This window comes from Hetaerina americana, unplaced genomic scaffold, assembly GCF_022747635.1.
Source record: "Hetaerina americana unplaced genomic scaffold, ioHetAmer1.1.p SCAF_49, whole genome shotgun sequence".
Lineage (NCBI taxonomy): Eukaryota > Metazoa > Arthropoda > Insecta > Odonata > Calopterygidae > Hetaerina > Hetaerina americana.
The window spans coordinates 1,719,056-1,741,166 of NW_027287084.1; the positions used below are offsets into that span (position 1 = coordinate 1,719,056).

At 34.5% G+C, this 22,111-nt stretch overlaps 1 protein-coding gene across 2 annotated transcripts; it reads right to left on the reverse strand.

Moving 5' to 3' along the window:
* Positions 1–3,798: 3,798 nt before the first annotated feature.
* On the reverse strand, positions 3,799–21,714 carry Lac (septate junction protein lachesin). Of its 2 annotated transcripts, XM_071591547.1 has the most exons (7): positions 21,598–21,714; positions 20,946–21,187; positions 20,523–20,779; positions 15,217–15,480; positions 13,532–13,671; positions 13,137–13,254; positions 3,949–4,060 (listed from the first exon to the last, which is right to left on the reverse strand). In XM_071591547.1, coding segments are annotated over exons 1-7 (1,065 nt in total). In that variant the 5' UTR covers positions 21,641–21,714; the 3' UTR covers positions 3,949–4,059. The 2 variants fall into 2 exon arrangements, with proteins under 2 accessions (XP_071447647.1, XP_071447648.1); XM_071591546.1 differs by lacking the exon at positions 13,137–13,254 and having other exon boundaries at positions 3,799–4,060.
* Positions 21,715–22,111: the final 397 nt, after the last annotated feature.

Here is a 22,111-nt window from a genome sequence, read left to right on the forward strand (position 1 = left end):
TAAGGAAGACTTCCTTGTAATAAAGACACTCAAGGAGATACACTGATATTTCAGTTCTCCTCAAACACAAAGGAAGTGGACGGATGAGCAACAAGTCCCCTAATCCCTTCCATCTGCCCCACTAACTTAGGTAAATCCTTTGGTTCTACAATTCCAAGGCCTTAGCAAATTTTTGTGACACAAGATTTGAATATGATTTCGGCTGACTTTGTTCATCTTTTGGCTGTACATGACTTTAAATACAATGTATCCATTCTTTATCAAGCTGTATATATTTCCTCTGAAAGTGGGAGAAAATTACCTTAGTCCCATCTCTTGGCCAAGTGATGATGTACATAGTTGCAGAAACCATAACAGATTGCAATAAAAATTACATGTGGAACAATACATATTGATTAGATTTCACCCGCAGTTTTAATGCTATTTATGGGAAATTTTAAAGTTATTTCAACACTCCATTTCCTCATAAAGAAAGTGAAAAACAATGAACCAGGGTAATCATAGGTTACAGTGGAGATCAATTTGTTTTTCGTCTCCCTGAAAGACTTGCTACAATTTGTATCGAAATTACACTTCCACAGTGGAGGCTGAGTACAAAGCTACGAAATGAGAATATCATTTTTATTAAATGTTAAGAGAAGTTATAAAGATCAAAGAATTTCGGAGTCAAATGTAAATCTAAAGAGATTTGGCACATCAGTCACTATGATGGCAGCTATGGATTTCTACAAATTAAGCTAGCTGAAAACCCAGGAATACTAGCAGCTATTAAAGGTGTGTTAAAGTTCCAACATCTTCAACTTTTTTTGCAAAGCTCTTGTATAGGAAAGTCCAAGCTGCTGTTACCTCTCCACATAATATCCATGTAGATGTATACATTTTTCACATCAATACCATGATTCCACACCAACCAAGAATGCTTCTGAGAATATTTTTGGGAATGACGGTCAATTATGTTTACACTATCACTTAAGACTAATGCAGAGTACTTAAATTTGACAAAATGATGAACAAAGTTTATATTTATAGTCTACTTGTTTAATAGTGTCTTTTTTAGAACTTATTATAGAGACTGAAAAATTCTTAGAAAAAGAGAAAAAGTGGGAACCACTATGTTCTTTTACAATGTACATTACATGCATATACTATATTTTATTCAATGCTATTCCACTGGGTCATACTGAAAAGGGGGAAATTAATTTTATCTCGAATATTTTTATGATCTAAGCATCATTGCTTTTATTCTTGCCTTTATTTCTCCTTTCTCCACACTGCAGGCCAGGTCTAAGATGTGGAGATCTTCACAGCAACATGTTATCAACATCAGCTTCATTTGCAAAATTAATGTCTCCAGGTTCTTTACAATACCATAAATAATAAACAAATCATAAAACATTCATGCATTAGGTAGAACACAATTTTCACAATCATGGGGTCGGCCAGTGAGTTCACACATGAACATGAGAGGCAAAGAGAAAGCTAGAATAATATGGCTGATTACAAATCCTGATAGTGCAAACATCCCCCGACAGCAAGTAAAGTTATTTATATAATAAAAGAATCATATAAAATTCATGCTGAAAAAATATGGTAAGCAGAGCTATTATGGACAAAATTTCATCTGCTAAAAATTAAATATTGAAACCAATCTGTTACCAAGTAGTTCTCATAAAAATGTCAAGATTTATATGCACGTTCAGCCAAAAACCACAACTTTATTTTTACTCAGTGTTCGGCTGAAGTCACATCTTTCTGTTTTAATGACTTCGCCAGGACTTCATTCCATCTAATGTGTATTTATCTTGTAATTATACCAACAATTATGCTTTCCTCAAAACAAATTATTAAATATTTGTCACCCACAATTTGACTTCGCAAGGACTTTACAAAACATATGCTAATTAAGTACAATTGGTAAGCTCTTCAAATGCATAAAATTGAATTAATAACTCTGTAAATATTTATTTATAATTCTGCGTATTTGGAATACACATATGAGAAAAAAGGTAAACTCAATTATATTTTTAATGATAAGTATTTTCATTGAAGTAACATTTAATGACAATACGTACAACAAATTTTTGAACATACCCTTTCCCGTAACAAATTATTTAAACCAAAGATGACATTAAAAATCTATTATGTAGTAAAAAGTTTTAATATCACTGATTTCATCATTTACACAATGGATGAAAATATTCACTAATGAATCAGGATGAACATAAAAGCATTTCTCAGCCAATAGAGATCCAATTTTATTACAGAAGTTCCACTCAATGTTATCAATAGATGCACAGGTGACCCTGAGAAATATTTATACAAAAATCTTGGATACAATAATTGAGACAATTTTTTTATTTAATATAGAGGTCTCACACTAACATAAGCCTCGAAAAATTGATACAAAATAAGTGCAATGCTATCTTATCAACTACAGTAAAAATGCACAACCTATATGGGATGTAAAATCAAGCTATCACAAAATTACTTGAAATGCAAAAGCAGCCACCATTTTGAGTAATTATGGTACCAAATAACAATGATAGTACTAAAGCATGTCAAAGGCATACAAAAGGCTCTATATAATAAGATATAAATTCAGGCTGAAGGCTTATGATCACTAAACACAAAGAGAGCCAGAAAATACAATGCAGTTAATTCAATTCTCTCTCTTCTTTATAATATTTAAATGTATGATACAAAATACTCTCGAAGGTCTGAAAAATGAGATTCCAAAAGATAATTTTCACATTCCTCTAAATCTAATATATAATCTCCAATATGTATTATTACCTGCTATTTCACATATGCAAAGATTATTGTGCTTGATTAGGTATGTAACATGTAAGGTCATGTCGTGAAAGAAAATGTTAAAAACACTACAATCATGTAAAGAGAATAAAAGTTATAAATAAAATATAACTAATTTGTTTTCAGTAAAACAATTTGTTCATTGTAACAAAGTTCATGTTCAAATATTTGGTAAACTATAACAATAAAATCCTTATGGAATTAAACACCTTATTTTATTACTTTTTGATCAAGGTGCAGTATAAAATACTCATGCATGAGCAATATAATACTTAGATAAGAAATGCAACAACTAAATGAGCCAACATCACATAAGGTATTGCCGATGTTTAACTGATAGAGAAATTATCATAAGGGGCTACAGCCAGTGACAGAACTTCATTCAAGGGACTCAATCATCAACAATGCAACCCCTTACACAAAACTTTAAAAGCAGCTCAAAAATATTTGTCCTTCTGCTGTGAGAAAAAATATTCCTTCCACAGCCCTTCATTTCTCAATTCTTTTAAAAATTAAGTTTTCTATCATCAATTTGAAACTGTATGGTGCCCCTTGTCAGCACTGTCCTACTTCCTTCCAACATTACAACAATGCTTTTTCCACTCTAGTTCTGTCACTGATTATCATCGCCACACCTTTTTATTCTGTGGCACATTACTCAAATGGAATGGAGAAAGTAAACCTCCAAAAACAGACTAACTCCTTTGGTAAGGATAAAGTTTTGTACAAATGAGATGACATAGATGGTTCAATGCAAAGAACAATAAAAAATCATCAAAAGTTATTAAATCACAACAAACACACAAGAGGCTCGTCAATCATGGCTAAAATCTTCTAGAATTCCCATTACTACTGAGCTACTTTCTATTATGAATTAATAAGCTGATAGAGAAGTTTAGTTTTTCTTAAACATTCACAACAACATTTTAAACAATGTTTATTCCCTCTTATATGTGATAAATCGCACATAATCCATTTTAAACCATGTCCACTTATGACACGATGATAAACTGAGAAAAGGGACATCAACTGGCAATTAGCTAAAAGATAAATGACTCACAGATTGATGTAACATTCGAGTATTACAGGCACAGTAGATCAAAGAGTGGAAAAATATGTTACACAAAGACAAACACTGATATGGCAAAACTGCTGAACACTGTCAGCATGGAGACCATGTTCCTTTCACTACCACCTCCAGCTCGGAGCATTAAGATCCCAGGATATGTTATACTTGGAATAGGAGTTTCTGGATTAAAAAAAACACATTTATACCATCAGTTTGATTGCTAAAAATAAATAGATTACACAAAAAAATACATGCTTCTTTTTAAGTTATACTGGTACTTAGGTCAACTTCAATGCTTCAGACTAAAGGTATCTTTTACACTTATCAAATGCTCATTACAGAAATTTCACCATGTAAAAATCATTCACCTTGACTGGGACTCAAACCAGAATCCCTCAACTTCCAGCTAAAATGTTCAACCAATTAAGATACTGCAGCACACTCTTACACTGAGAATATAGTAATAAACTCGGGCATAAATCAAGGCATCTGGATTTGAGTCCTAGTGAAGGTCAATGATTTTTACACTGTGAAATTTCTGTCTTTCTTGAAGAATCAGCATGCGACTTGGTAAAATTAACTGTTACAGCATCTCCAACAATTCTTGCAGTTTATTATAGAAGTGATATTATATTAATTCTTGTCCCAAAATTGTTCAAAAATTATATTTTTGTTTTGACTAAAATCATTTAATCACTGACAGAGGGAACCGTATCAGGCTTAATTTTGTGGAAGTCGCCCATAATGGGGATAATGAAAAATTCAATACCATTTATGACATATCAATACAGGCTGGGTTCTGTTGAGACACATTGAAACCCAGGTTATATTAATACATTATTTATTGGATTTAACTATATTTTTTCATTACCTTCATAACTAATCATTGATATACATTAAGTATGTATGTATTGCAATATTGCATGGTTGTGACAATGGTCTTGTGGCGGTACTATCTTTTGTTTTAATATTCACAAATAAAGATTTTCAAACAATGAAATCATCATTTACAGCAAAGATGGGAGGCAAGACTCCTTGGAAAAGGGGGATTCAACTATAACAGGAGGGGCATATTGCCAGAGAATGAAAGTCATGTATACAATTACGAAAAAAACCAAAGGCTCAACTAAAAATGGCACTTAACATACGATTTGGATTTTCATAATATGATCAAAACTGCACTCCTTTCTATGCTTCAAATTCTGCCTTATATATGATGTTCAACATATGCTATTGTCCTATAAAACTTGTAACTGTGCAAATAGTGAAAAACAATTTTTTTGGGTGGTGCATACATATATTCAGAGGTGATGAGGTCATGCATTGCAATTAACTGCTGAAGTATGATGTGACGGCATCCTTGGACTAAACCTTGATATGGTACATAAGTTAGACTGAGTTACTACAAATTCTGGTCTACAAAATCACATTATGATTATGCAATGCTTTTAATTTCACCTAGGGCATGAACTTAAATTGGGCAATGTCACTTGCTGTTCAATTGCTCCCGGCTAAACTTTGTGGAAGTTCATGTTCATTTAATGAAGAACACAATGTATATTTCCACTGTTCTTTATTTATGTACTAATTGAACAAGGAAAGTGGAAATATACATGGTGTTCTACATTTAATGTCCCTTGCTGTATTTTGCAAATAATTATAAAATTTAGTTTTAAAAGGTTTTCAATGTCATGCAGCTTTCCATAACATGGATGCAAATTCTGTTGCCCAACACTCATGTTCAAACCTAATTTCACTGTATTTCATTTTACAGCTCTCAAGAAAACTGATGGCAATGTGCAGTGGACAATTTTTGGATTAGAAGGGACTAATTCTCTAAATTTAATTCGTTGTTCCAAAGGGGAAAGGTAATGATTTTATCCTATTGTTTAAGATGAGCCCAATCATGGGTCTTTTTGGTTGACTTTGGAATGTACACCATTCTGTCTTCAGCTATGCCATGTCAGTTAAGAGTCCTGAGTTCCTTCCTACCTGCAACCGTATAAGAACCTTTGAGGTATTGGGGCTTACGAGCCCTGCAGGATGACTCACAAGTGAGCTTCTGATTATAATAATATAAAATCTTTTTTATTTTCCATTAATTAGACTAATATCATTCAACCTAATGCGAAGGTACTAAATACAGGTTAGAGTTAATATAAAATGGCATTCATTACCTATACTATAGAAATAAAGGAAGGAAATGTGTCATTCAAAGTGTAAGAACTACAAGGTGACATTGTAGCAAGAATGCAGAAAGACCTACAGGCAAGAGTGGTAAATTATGTGCTGGAAAATTAAAAGAACAGCAGAAGAATATACTCAAGGGGAAGTATATTCTTGAGTATCATGGATAATTTGACAGAAAGAGCAGTAATGAATTTAGGTTATAGTAACATGGACAAAAGTGAGAGTGATTAACTTTGGCAAGTGATGATTTTCTTAAAAAAATAAACATATTCCTCAGTTTGTCAAATTTAACTGGAAATACAGTTGAAGTTATGGCCCTCCCATTGTATCAATGTATATGCTTTATCTTGTGGGCCAATACAGGGGCATGTGGCAGGGGGTATTTGGGCACAAACATTGCAAGACCTTGGTAGATGATAGAATTGAGAGGTCATTATTATTTTTCAATACATTACATTACATCTTAAGCCTGAGTACAATGGTGAGGATAATAAAAAATCCATTAAGAATGCTGAGGAAAATGAAGAGAATTAAGAGTAGTTTAGGTTCAAATTCGCCAGAAAACCACTAGGAATAACACTACAATATTTGTTATTGATTGATTCTGAAGAAGATAATATTATGGTTTTTGGACGATAAGTTCACAAGTGAGTCATTATATAAGGGCCTTCGGTCTGCAACCCTCTGATGTGTTTGGGAGGAATGCTAAGGAAGGGTTACTGGGTTGTACTACCTGCTCTGAAGCAACTGGAATGGTCCCACCAAAAGAATTTTTGACCTAAAAAGTTCTATTGTGGCCTGCCTACTAGCCATGCGCTCACTTTCCCCAATGCTCCTATTCTCTATCCCTCCCACAAAACTCACCCCTTCCATAAGTTGTTCAGTACATAAGAGTGACATTTAATTTCCTGAGAGCTGCACATGCAGGAAATAATTGACCATTTATGTGATGGATGAAATTCTTGAGTATTCCATTAAGCAGCGGACAAAACAGTTGTATTGGCCAATACAAAGGGACAAAGTTACACATTTAAGAGCAACAGGGTTCAAGTCGCAAAATTTTTATGTCAAGGTGCAACTAGAAAATGACAAAAATATCAATGGATTAGCAGATGTTATTTGGTCAAGGAAAGAGTGTATTAGGATGCTTATAACACAAAAAGTCGACATCGACATTCAGTTCTGACTCCCATTAAGAATGCAAAATATTGATAATGATCTAAGAGTCAGATCCTGTCAATAACCAGGCAAACATTGTGGGCAAAAGCAAAATTCTGATGCTTAAGCGGACAAACATGCTCAACTCTGCTGGGCCTACTCCCCAACATTACTATTCCACTTCTGACCAGCAAACTTAGAGAAGGACCAGACACTCATGAAAAAATAACCTAACGATACCTTTCTTTGCCCTTCTCTGGCCAGAGAAGGAAGATGTTTGAAACAATCAAACACATCAATTCCAGTGGAGTAAATGAGGTATTTTACAGAGCCCTAACTCCATAGTAAATCCCCACTCTTTATTGCAGCATTGTACAGTGCCTCCTTCACTGGTGTATGAACATTTGGTGAAGGTACTATAAAGCCTATGTCCCTCTTTTCTAATAATAGTGGCAACGTAATTGGAATTTTTCACTATTGCAATTTATTTTTACAGAAATTTTATTAATTTTTTATTCTATTTATATAACCTGCAAGTGACTGCCACGATGAGTGGCAGGGAGTGATAATACTCCAGAATAATTTTACCCGAAAATGACCCATCCGCGGTCGGACAATATTATTATGACCCCTTAATGTTGGTGGAAAAAGAGACAACTTAAATCTGTTCTACACTTAATCTCCCTAATATTACTAACATGATCTATCCTAACAATGTACGAGGGGGATAATAATACATTTGCTTCAATCTGTAATTCAACCTTCACTCTGTCGTATACTTGCAGCATATTTTAAATGAGGCCTAAATAGTGACAGATAACATTTCTCTTTGACTTTTTCATCACATTTATCTAGTAATCTTCTAATAAATCCCAATTTTTAGTTAGCTTGTCCACATATTCCCCGTATGTGTTTCACCAAGGAGAGAATGTGAGTGAGGGTGACGCCTAGGTATTTAATCAAGTATACATATTCCATTTCGGTTTTCCCGATGCAGTAGGCGTTTGAGAGGGAATTACTCTTTTTCCAAAAAATTATCACAACATACTATTTCAAGTTTAATTCCAATTGCCAAGTGTCGCACCAGCGTTGTATAGCATTAAGGTCATCTGATAAAGCTGCTGTGTCCACAGTATTACAGATATCAAAGTAAACCACTACATCATCGGCAAATAAATGTAACTTAATAGTGACTACGGGGTCAATGTCGTTAAAGTGGGTTCGATAACACCTCCCTGGGGAACACCTGAAGTAATTTCTACAGCACTGGAGCCAACTCCATCTATCACCACTCTTTGAACCTGACATTCAAAATGTCTCCAATTCGACCCACACATTTTTATCTATGCCATATACTTCAAGCTTTGCGAGTGGTTTACTATGCGGTGCTTTGTCAAAGGCTTTCTTAAAATCTTGAAAAATTGCATTACTGGAACATTGCTCTCTCCCGAAATTCAGTACCTGTATTTAAATTTACTCTATCAGGTCAAACCAGTCCCACTTCTGCACAGCATGCAATGGATTTGTGCCACTGGGCCCTCCTTTCAATCCTTTATAATTTTATTCCATTGTGTGACATCAGGTAAAGGGAAATCTTTCATTTTAAGTTATTACCACCAACATGGTCAATTTCATACTTCAATGTATCACAGGAGAAAATTATCGTGTCAACTATTTAAATACAATTTGATCTTAAAAGAGTAGACTACTTTCATCCGAGTCAATTATGCTTCCAAGAAGGGATTTGGAATTGGAAATTAAAGAGAATATTCACATTCATGAGAAAAATCCTTTTGAAAAAACAATTAAGTGATTAGGTCCTTCAAAAGGGTTCAAGTTTTTACTATATTCCATTGATTTACCACGGGGATACATTTCTGAATTGAAAGCAGTAATCTTCATAACCAAAGGATCTAACAAAAACAAAATGTAAAATTTAAACTGAGTTTCTGTACTATTCTTATACTATTTACTCATTTAATTTGTGCTCCAGATGTCCTATACCAGCAATTCCACTCAAATGGAAATACGAGGGTAATCCAGAGAGAAACCTCCGTTTTCGTGTAGCATAAGAACTAATGGAGAGAGCCAAATGGTTGCTGTATTGATGTGCACAGTAGGTCGGTACGCCTCAAACTGCAATGGTTGGAAGGTCTTGCTTGTCGTTTGCTTACAATAACAAGTCAAAATGAACAATGCAACTGAAGTTCCTGCCAAATTTGAAGATTGTTCCGTAATAAGGTTTTTACTGATAAAAAACTTCAAAACTGCTGAAATTCATCAGAAAATTATTGCTCTGTACGGGCCATACTACCTTGATCAAAAATTTCCCGGAATTTATTCAGAAAATTAAAAATACAAGTTTATTCATCTAAATCTATATTGTCCCCTTCAAAGTAATCCCCATCGACTGCAACACACTTATGCCAGCGCTTGATCCAATCCTCGAAACATTTTTTATATTCGGTTTTCGGTATGTCCATCAGTGCTTCCTGCGATTTTTCCATTACTTCCTCTCGGCTGCTAAAACGAGTTCCCCGTAATGGTTTTTTAACTCGATTGAACGGAAAGAAGTCACAGGGAGCCAAATCAGGTGAATTCGGTGGCTGTTGGATGGTATTTGTTGCATTTTTCGTCAAAAAATTACGAATAATGATAGCACTGTGCGACGGTGCGTTATCATGGTGCAAAATCCACGAGTTTTCTGCCCACATTTCTGGTCTCTTTCGGCGAATTGCTTCACGCAAACGTCTCATAACGCCCAAATAATACTCTTTGTTTACTGTCTGGCCTTCTGGCAAAAATTCATGATGCACTACACCGTTGAAATCCATGAAAACCGTCAGCATTGCCTTCTTTTTTGACTGAAAACGACGTGGTTTTTTTGGTCTCGGCTCATTTGGTGAACGCCATTCACTTGCCTGATGTCTGGATTGCGTGTCGTACTCATAAACCCACGTCTCGTCTCCAGTAATGATCCTTTTGATGAATGTGGGATCGGATTCAGCCTCGCAAATCATGTCTTTTGCGACGTCAACACGGTCTCTTTTTTGCATGAAATTGAGGTCTTTTGGAACCAACTTTGCTGCTACACGACAGAAACCCAAATCATTAACCACAATGTCTTGGGCGGATCCATAGGCAATGTTCAAGTCCTCCGCTATTTCTCTGATGGTTAATTTGCGGTTATTGACCAACATTTCTTTTACTTTATCAATTTTTTCACCGACTTTCGATGTCGATGGTCTGCCACTGCGTTCATCATCTTCGATTGACTCACGACCACTTCTGAACCGCTCGTGCCACTGGTAAACGACCGTTTTTTTTAGAGAATCGTTGCCGAAACACTTTTCCAACATTTCCAACGTCCGTGCGCCACTAAATCCGTTTTTTACGCAAAATTTAATACAAGTTCGTTGTTGCAAATTTAAATCCATTTCTGCAATTGTAAAAAATCGCCAACACACACAGAGATAGATGTACTCTTGGCTACGTAACTTTTGCAAATGTCAAGTTATGACACTAAGATTTAACGGGAATATCAACAACAGATGTACCAATTTAACAAAAAAACAGAACTCAAATCGGAACGATGGGAGCGCCACACGGTGGTTATTCCGGGAACTTTTTGATCAAGGTAGTATGTGATGAGTGAAAATCTGACATTGAAAGGAAAGAAGGCATTATTTCATATTTGGAAAATACACATAGGGCCAAAGTACAAATAAATGAAAAAATTGCATGAAAATCCTAAGTAAAAATTGTAGTGGAAGGGAACAATGCATTTTTATACAAATGACAACAAATACAATGGCACCATCAATGGAGATTATTAATAGCATTTTGCTAATTTTCATTAAAATTAAAACTTAATTTTCATTCATCAAAATACGAATGCTTTCTTGACATTTTAAATTAATTGAATAATAAATATCTCTAAAATGCAGCAAAACAAATAATTCTCATCTTGGAATACTTGATTATACAGGTCATAAGAGTCTTACAAGAGGGTAAGTAATGTACACGCATTTAATGGTTTATAATGGAAGAGAAATTTGCATGGGCATATAAAATAAAAACCGCAGTGAAAAAGATGTGGGTATCGAGATCCGATAAAGACAAAATACTTAGAGACTTTAAAATCTACATCAACTCTGCAGCTCACTGCTCCCCACCCATGTTGCACCCTCCCAATATCAGTTTTCCCTTCGCATCAACACTTACCAAACATTTTCAGCTGAGTTCCGTGAAAATTCACTTTGTTCACCAATACATATTTTGTGGCAGCGGTGTATGGGGTATGGAGTTTTATCCTGGGTGCTTTTACATGATTTTTAATTGTGCTCTCTTTTCTTCACTAGCCCCTTTGACTTAGGCGTCACTTCCCTGTTTCCTGCTCACCCGTTCTCTAAGGCTACATACACTTACTAACTACAATGTAGAATACTAGTTCTCAGTCTAATTAACAAAAGACACTAGTAACATTGAAAAATTTCAGCATACAACCAAAACCTCACTCCTTTCCTCAGTGAATATCCTAACCAAGCGAAAATTATCTGATGACAAGCCACTGGAAGACAATGTAAACAAAAAGGCATTATTTACTCAATATTCCACGTTTGATATGCAACCACCTAATTACAAAGCATGAAAGAACAAATCAGTGAACTCTGGTTTGAGTTGCTACAGAATCAGAGGAGTCAGTGGAAATGAAGAGATGGAATTGAGCTGGGAAAGGAGGAATAGTGAGAGCAGATATTATCAAATAAATTAAGACCAACATATCATCTGGTTCACTTGCACCTGGTTCAAAAACCAAGCCGAGGGATAAAATAAAACATAATAATTTTATTCTTTTTCTTGCAGCCAAGATAATGAAAAGAAGCTTGGATGATGTAACAAGGAAACAGTGATGAATCATGAAATTCTGTAAAAATAGTGATGTTTTCATGACAAAGAATGAAAAGCAGACAATTTCACAGAGAAGTGATGCTTTTTGAGTCCTTATTAATTCAGTTTAGATGTCATTAAATCCAAAAAATGGAGCACATTTAATTTGATTCATTCTGGGAGGAACTTTAAGTTCTCGCTCTTAAGCTAAGTTTCTGCCAACTATACAAGTTTAATTATTGGAATTTACAAAGGTCCCCACACAAGTTCATCTGTTATCTGCAGAGTTTGTTTGGCTTAACATAATGTTTTGTTACAACTTGATGAAAGCCATGTTAGGCAATGTGAAATTTCAGTACTTTTGTGTAGGAGTATGCCTTTGTCTCCTTACATTATACAAGACATAAAATTCTTGTTCCTAACATAATTATCATTTGTCTGACAATCCTGTACACTGTAATGACAGCAAAGAATTACCACACATTGAGGGTTTGAAATAAAACCTAATAGTTTGCATTAAATATTTTTTAAACTGTGTCAGAACCAGATAAGAATTTTAGGGGGTGGGACAGCCATACAGTTGGGGAGTCTTTATTTTCTTTTTCAGTTTTACAGATACCCAGCCGCACTTTATTTGTTGCAATGAATCTTTATCAGCACTATCAGCAGCTGAGGTATAATATTTGAAATGATTTATTTTTAATAATTATACCATCACTGTTGCCTTGTAGTGGTGAGCACAATAAGTTGCCTCATTTGATAAAGGGGTTCACGCAAAGCATAAAACGTAACAGCATACTCAAGCAAGTGAGAATTTGAAGTGGCCCTGTATGACTAAATGTGTAACATAAAATCAAATGCAATGCAAGCACTAATATTTCTGCTCTCTACTAAGGAAAAGCAATTTTTCTTCCTCAAAGGTATATCTTCTGATAATCAAGACAAATTAGGTAAGGAAAAAGTGGGGAGTACAACAAATTAGGAGGACTACCAATCAGCTGGCTACAAGTAATCATACCAGTGGAGTAGGAGTAAAAGGGCAGAGATGAGGACAAGGGCCATGCTGGTAGTAATCTGGACGGCATCACCATACTGGGCTTGGCCACACGCTGGAGGGCACACTGGGATAATAGATTCTGCAAAGTGGATACACAACATTTATGCAACAAAATTAAAAACAAAAGAAAATGAGGCTTCAGGGAAAGATGGCATGAAATAAAAACTCTGGCAGGTAATACCTGTATGCACATATATGCAATGAGGCACTATCAAAAAAGCCAAAGCAAACATTTAGAGTATCTTAAAAACAATAATTAAATACATGCAAGCTCACATAAGGAAGCATAAGCATGACAAAATTGAAATGTTTACAGGATACATGCACTATTATAATAAAAGATAGTTGTGACTCACCAAAAAGTTCAACCTCAGCTTCTGCTGAACCTAACCTATTTGTTGCCTTGCAGATGTACTTTCCATACTGGCGCTTTTCAATGGTAATTACACGGATTGTGGTGTCAGTATATTCATCAGCTGTTGCAAAGTGGGAAATACTAGAGGAAAAAAGTAAGAAACATATAGACATTTACTCACTTGGCAGGGTGATATTGAAACAGTGACCCCTTTCCAAAACCAAATAATCATTGGCTACTTAAATAACCTCAGAGGAACATTTCATTGGCATTTTGTAATGTACATATCTATAGGATTGAAAAGTTAATGCCTACAGTAGTTTGGTTTTGTATCTTATAGGAGGGCTGATGTCAAAACATACAAAAAACTACTCTAAAAACAATCTTTTACATGATAATACAATTATTAAATATGAATGCGATTCAAGCTCTCAACCTTAAGGTTAGGTGGCAAGCATGGCATCAAGCTGATTGAATTAAGCAATGTTAATACCAGCTTTCCATTTTTCTTACGGGTTTTAAGATAAATGATGAATTTAATAACCTCAGAGGAACATTTCATTGGCATTTTGTAATGTACATATCTATAGGATTGAAAAGTTAATGCCTACAGTAGTTTGGTTTTGTATCTTATAGGAGGGCTGATGTCAAAACATACAAAAAACTACTCTAAAAACAATCTTTTACATGATAATACAATTATTAAATATGAATGCGATTCAAGCTCTCAACCTTAAGGTTAGGTGGCAAGCATGGCATCAAGCTGATTGAATTAAGCAATGTTAATACCAGCTTTCCATTTTTCTTACGGGTTTTAAGATAAATGATGAATTTACACAGTTCACTCAAATGCATGCCCTAATTCCTAAAAAAACAGCACATCCTGCATATGCTGCAAGGATGTAACCTCTAACTCCCTTTATGCTTGAGCTTTTGAATTTCTATGACATTTTATTTAATGAATGTATCAAAAGATGACCAAAAAACAATTGCTATAAATGCTGAAACAATAATGTGATTTTTTATGCTAAATTATAAATTTTATATCTTTAACTAATATTTCATTTGTCTCATGATGCAAATTATAAATAATCATATTAAATGAATTTGTAATTTTCCAAAGAACTCAGAATATTACTAACTCATTTAATATGGATTTCAAACAATTCCGAGATATGAAGCCTGAAAGTGTAAAGTATAAAAATTATAAATATTTAGATAAAATTCGACTACTAGTTTTTCATTTCCTTAGAATGTTATCACTCAATTTTTGTGTCATAGCATGCACCTAAATTGCAATCACTTCCATTCAGAGGGTGGTTCCTCTAATGTACAAATCACTTCATACTAAATCTACAAATTACAGAAGCAATCATTGTCTATCATTTTTCCAATCACATCCCGTAGTGTGTTGACTGGTGCTAATAGAAAAAAACCGTGATTGGCATTTAATGATTAACTTGATCACAATTAATTATTCAGTTCGATGAATGATTACATTGATATGCTATTACACAAATGGAATGCAATGTGTGAACGGTTGAATGTATGTACACATGTACCAAATGCATGAAAATATAATTAATTTTAAGCGCTGATTATCTGACAATTATAGTCTGCAAATGAAATAAATTTTCTGTGTTTTTAAACATAAACAAGAACCAAGAAAATTATATGCATATTTACCTGTAGTGCTGATTATTTGACAGTTGTACGTTATCCTTGATCCACACCAATGCTGGAGGTGGATAAGCCTCCACATGGCACTCAAGATCCATATCATACTGCAAGGCTTGACCCAGACGAGGTCGAGGCACTGTTATGACAGGCCTGAATTCAACTTCCACAGCAATATTACGGCGTGCTCCCTTACCAACACCATTTTCAGCAACACAATAATATGTTCCTCTGTCTTCTTTCTGGACATGGGCAAGCTTCAAAATGTTTCCCCTGAAAAGATATAATATTATTCCAAAAGTGACTATTGGAATGTAACTAAATAAATAAACCTTATTGAAACCGCTGTATAGTTTAAAACAATTGTTGATTGGAACACCTTACCCGCAAAACTATTCGAGCCCTTTCCTAACAGAGGGTATACTTCTAGGAAAAGATGTAAGCAATTTATGTAATAATTTGATTGATGTGAAGTTTAAATTATATGTAACAGCTTAATTTTTTTAATTCATCTCTTTTTCTTGCTGATTGATTGATGTTGATGAGATGGGGATTATCTTGTTTTGTGAAAGAGATTTATGTTTGCCAGTTTCCTTTAAGAGTACTTCAGTTTTACTGACTGATTTTATCTATTATCTTTTGTGATTACTTTGGACTTGTGTGCCACCTGACACTGTCTATCCACACATGTAAATTTTAATAATAATAAAGATACAGCAATGATTTCATTTTTTTAGAGTGGATGAAATATTTCAAAAGACATCATAAATGTTTACATTAAAGATTGGTCAGCTAACAAGGGCAGCGATAAACGTTCACTGCAACATACAGCCACAAAAGAGAGGATTTCAGATTAAGTGAAGGTCCAAGGTCACTTCTTGCTAGCTGAAAGATACCAAAGCTAATGTCCCAAAAAATTACTGAAGCCTGAAGTTATATTACTCATTGCACTTATTAGACTAATATCACTGTCAAATTCTTACCTCTAGAGACCTTTCTATCTGCTTTCTCTTTCTTTTGACAGCCATAAATTGCAATCTTTTCTCTTTTAGTTACTATGTCAACAATGTACAAGTTAATTCACATTTACTCAAAATATTGTCATAGCAGCTATAATTGTTAAAAGTGTAAGCTAAACAATAGTTAGATTGCAACAAGCATAATGAAAATACCTTAGAAAACTAAACACAGTGAAGATATACCTTCAGTTCTACGAAAAGGCCTGAAATCCCTAAGCTTTCCATTTCTCTCATCAGTTGACACCAGCTAAAGTTGATGTATTGAATGTAATGAAGCCACCAGAAACATTTAGCAAAGTGGAAAATGCACAAAAAGCTATCACACAAAATTCTAAAATTGCTATTATTATCTTTACAAGAATCCATATTGCAAAAATATATTTTTGGTCCAACGTGGAAATGCAATTGAAGTTAATTATTGAAAAGAATTTCCAAGATCATAAGAGAATTTCTTTGCAATGCTATTGGCGTCATCTTTAAAGTTAGTAGTATATGCATTACAAATTACAGAAGTACGAGTTAAGAATATTACATCCCAATCCCACAAAAGAAAATTTGTTCACATGAAAAACATTTACCATAATATGCATATGATGACTATATAATATTTCCTAAATAAAAGAGGTATGAGCACAACAAGGTGCATATTCCTAATGGTGCATAAGGTGTATATTTTTGTATTTCTAGAACCATTTATCAATGCAAGCAGGACCTACCTAAATAAAACAATTTATTTGAAAGCATGGCGAGAAAAATGTCCATAAAAAGCAATCAACTGAGTGCAAAAAAAACAAACAAAAATCATTGAAGCAGCCTCGACTATAACAGCACTTGGGAGGGATTTTCGGGTCAACACACCATCTAATGATGTCTGGACAGGTGAAAATAGTGACACCTTTGAGTGGTGATGGTTGACAAAAGGCACTAGGGAATAGGAAAAGTTGACATAGATCTTGGGGTTGCTTTGAAATAAACAATGTCTGCTAGTTGACTTTGGACATAAAGCTAAGCATTGTCCTTGTGGATATGGAGAGATGACCGAAGGATAGGAACTTTGGTGGTAAAGTGAAGACCTGCCTAGCAGAAGACTAATGATGACACAAATATTTGATTATAATATGGTATGCTTTTGATTTTGTTCCCACTACGGTAAATAAAATAAATCATTATTGCTTAAAATTTGTCAAACAATAATTGAAATAATGACATACAGGCATGTGCTAATAATCATTTGATAAGGAAAATAATCCTATAGTCACCATATTTTTTAATAGTTTAACTGAAATAACTAGTAATTTCTGGGGAGCCAGTAGATATAAAATAGCAAATCAATGGGTTAAAACGCTCACATAAAATATGCCTATGTTAAAGTGAAAATAATGATTGTATTTAATGTTAAAACACAACATTTCAAAATTTGGTACATGAGTTTTTCCACTTTTAAAGAATAGTAATTTTACTCAACAGCTTGGACTTATTTCAGTTGCCCCAATTAATTAATATCTATGGATGAGATTACTGAGTAAGAGTTGATAAACAATCTCAGGAGGGTGTATACAGAGCAACATGCATAGATAATTCTCTCACTTTTGGAAAAGTTTACATTCCTTCTTTCCAAATTACATGCATTTTGTTTGCGTGATTACATGGCTCGTGGTTATTCGACCAAATGATTCTAGATAGTGAAAAACAATGATTCCTGATTTTTAAGTCCCAACAGGGTGTCTCATGGCTTCTATCTAGAAGCTTTATTTTTTCCAACAATATCAACATTGTTAATGTTGCACAATAAATTTCAAAGCAGCAGACTTGAAAATTGATGCGCTGAATGTTTAAACAAGGATACTGACTGCCTTAAACTGCAATATAATACTGATTCTGCAGCTATATTGTACTGTAATAGCAAAATGACACTATAAATAGTTCAATGAAATGTCTTCATTCAATGTGTTTAATTTCCAATTCCAAGCCTTCACCATTTTATTAGAGCATAAATTATATTAGACTTGGATACTAGAAATCTTGGGGATGTTATTTGATATGTATTTTACTTAAACTTCAAAACTGGACGATTCCTATAAACTTAAAATTTTTCCACTTTTAAGATCTAATTTCGTTTTTTAGACCACTTAACAGTGCCTCATAATCATTTTCCAGATAAATAACGATATGAACCTCTTTCCCCAGTCATGGTTAGACTTGACAGCAACTACGTTTCATAGGGAAACCTCCTAATAACTAAAAATTAATGATTAACCTGATCATATTTGCATGTGATGTAAATGGCATTTTGTATGTGATGAGGAAGTTTTTTTTGTATTTGATGTGGAAGTGTAATTATATGTAAGAATATTTTGTATCCTATCTGTTTTTCTAGTGCGTGTATGTATTTTTTGTTGTAAGTGTGCATTGACCAAACCTGACCGTTGCCACCAAGAAAATCGCCTAATTGCAACGTTAAAAAAAAAAATATATTTTTCATTTTGATGAATGTATAAATTGGTAGGCTATTATTACTAGGTAATCTATGTTTACTATGCATTACTAGGTTAATGAAGGTGTGGGATGGACACAACTACCAAATAAACATTTTTATTTCTCCCACCAAAACACGACCCAACATCCTCCTCTACAACAAGTCTCTCTTGATCTCTGTGTACTTCCTTCCTCCCATCCAACATCCCTATCCTATTCCTGCCCTTTCCTTATTTTCCTCAAATTCTCCCTTCTATTACAGTCTTCCACATCCCATTGCCACTTTTCACCCATTTCTCCTACCTCCTTATGATTTCTCCCTTCTCCTTGCCCGCCACACCCAGCCCTTCCTCATTCGTTTTCCTTTCGGTCCATTTCACCTTCTCCACACCCATATTTCAAAAGCCTCCAATCTAAATCTATCATGCTGCTTCAGTGACCATGGTTCTGCACTGTACATAACTACATTCTATATCAAAGTTGTGACAAGCCTTTTCTTAACATCCCTGTCTCCCTCCTCCTTGAGAAAGCCTTTCTGCCTAGTTTATTCCTCTCCTTATGTCCCTACTACTTTGACCATTTTGGTTCAAAACAGTTCCTAGATACGGTAAAACCTGCATTAGTTTTTGCCCTCCTTTATTTTAACTTTAACCTTAGCCTTTCTCTTGCTGGGAAATTGGATAATCTTTGTTTTATTTATATCGACTCTCATCCCATATCTATCACACTTAACTACCAATTTACTCATCAATGCTTGCAACCCCTTGACTGACTAACAAACTAGAGCTTGGTCATCAGCAAACCTACCTGATTTTATGAATTCCCTGCTGACTTTCATTGATATATCCAGTTCTTCCCAAGCCTCTTTAATCATTTCCTCCACACGTACACTGAACAGCACTGGTGAAAATAGACAACCCTGCATTACATATCTTCATAACACAGCCCATCCAGACTATCTGTTCCCCACTCGCACCTGAGTATTCTGAGACATTTATGGGTTTCGGATTAGCCTCCTGTCCCTAAAATCTATTCCTATATTCTGCAATATACTCAATAGCTTTTCCCAATTCATGTAAATGAAATGAAATGTGTGTATGGTTAAATATATATACACAAGCACCAATCACATAAAAATATACTTTCAATACTAATTATCCAAAAATGATGGCATGCAAATGAAATACATTTTCGGTGTGTTTATACATAAATGAGAACAAAGAAAATAATATGCATATCTACCCATAATAGACACTATAAAGACACCATAATATAGAAGAAAGAATTTATGTGCTTCTTACTTCAAATGGTGAATAATACAAGCGCACTCTTTCCCACACTATGTTTGTCAGCGTATACGTATTTTACCCAATTAAAGTGAACGCCATTTCTTTAAATTGGTATCTTATGCCATTTTCTCATAGAAATCTTTCCAACAACGTTTTCAACGTTGCCACAAGAGTTATCCTGGTGAGATTTAACACTTAAATATTTATTCTGTCTTTACGTAGTGCAAAGGATATATTACAATGAATTTAGTCTTATGCAAATCCATAAAAGGGTTAGAGCCGCGCATAATTTGAAAATAATAAGCAAAATACACTACAATAACGTTACATGATGAAATTAGGCAAAAGCAATATCGGAAAACAATGCTTGGATTAGTAATAGAGATGTTTTGCCAGAAATCACTGAAACCGGTCAGACTGAAATTTAATATCAAGGTCTCTTATCAAATGCGGAAATATACGAAATTTCATCACCTTAATTCAACAGTTGTATGAAAAACTTACACAATGGCAACCGGCATGCAATAATTACCTGTATATAGAGCCGCCAGTGGGTAGTATAGCATTATTCTCTCGGCGCCAGGAAATTCGGGGTTGGGGGAAACCACCAGCATAACATTCAAGTCTAACTGCTTCACCCTCGCTGACAACCAAAGACCGCGTAGAATTATCGGAAATAATCGGTGGCCTCCGAACAAGAAGTTCTACTTCGGCTGAAACTTTACTGGTTATTGAAATAATGAGCTGACAGTGATACACTCCTGCATCCGTTTCCTGAATATCTTTTATCTGTCAGGAAAAAAAGAAAATTAGTAATACACTAGTAATTGATAGATTCGCAACTAAAATGGACATTCTATGCATTACTTTGACCTTAATTTATCAAAAAGAAATATTGTTGACAACTTGGCAAGTTCCAGAAAACACAGATTCCTCTGCAGAACTAATAACCTACCTGAAGAGTGTACGTTGAACTGTGGGAATCATAGCGAAGAGCTAATCGACTGTCTTTAATAATTAAAGCTGACCCACTAGATATAGGCACTGGTTGGCTTATGCCTGAGCGATCGGTCTTCAGCCAGACCACAGGTATATCTGTTGAATACTGAACAGAACATTCCAGTTCGACGGTACCTCCAATATCTTTAATCTGTTCTTGGGATATATATGATATTGTTGGTGTTCTTTGGCAAGTAGCTGCAACGAAAGCATCCATTCTTTATTTTAAAGAAATGCCACAGTAAATATGTAATAAGTACACAATTTATAATTTTCAAATACGCTGGAACTGAGGCATGGAATCAATTCGTGGCTCAGAAAACATCACATGGCAGCAGGTTATATTCTTCGTAAATATACATTACACACATAAACACTGAACATGAACAATCAAATTAGACTTGACAAGTTAACACTCAATGACCTTTCGAGACTATTTAAAACTCTAGAGGATGTTGATTATTTTAGGATATAGAGATCAAAAATTGTTATCCTTTAAGGGGAGATATTGAAAACACATCTCTAATGAATTTTTTATAACGAAAATCTATTTATAATGTGCACATAATATGTTCTTTTAAATACATATTGTCATTTTCACAACTTACCTAAGGTAAATAGCAACAAGGACACACACGAAAAGATAAACATTGTGAACGGCTTCTTAACTATAAGCTCTTAATTGATGTGGGGAAACGCCTAAAACAGTTGAACACCGTTATTAGTCAGATGAGAGACGCTTGCAAGAAAAAACCCTTACGACTTAGCATCAAGAGAAATACTTGCAACAGTATGACTAGTTTAAGAATATCGCGAATTTATCAGCATCCTAACTCCTAACTATTTGTGGTTTTTAAAAATGTAAGTTTTAAATTTTAAGGCGAATGTAATTGATTTCCCAAACCGACTTATTATTTCAAAGTTTTGAGGAAAGAAATGTTTCTTGGAGGTGCATTTAATTTTTAACAGATAATGACTTCGCCAATTACTTATAAAAATGTTTTCATTCGATTGAAAAGGGAAATAAAAAATGTGAAGCCTTCATGAAGCAATGGCGGAATTCTTTGAATCCTAATACATCTCCATCTTGCAGAAAATTGTCAAACTAAGGAGCGAGTTGTT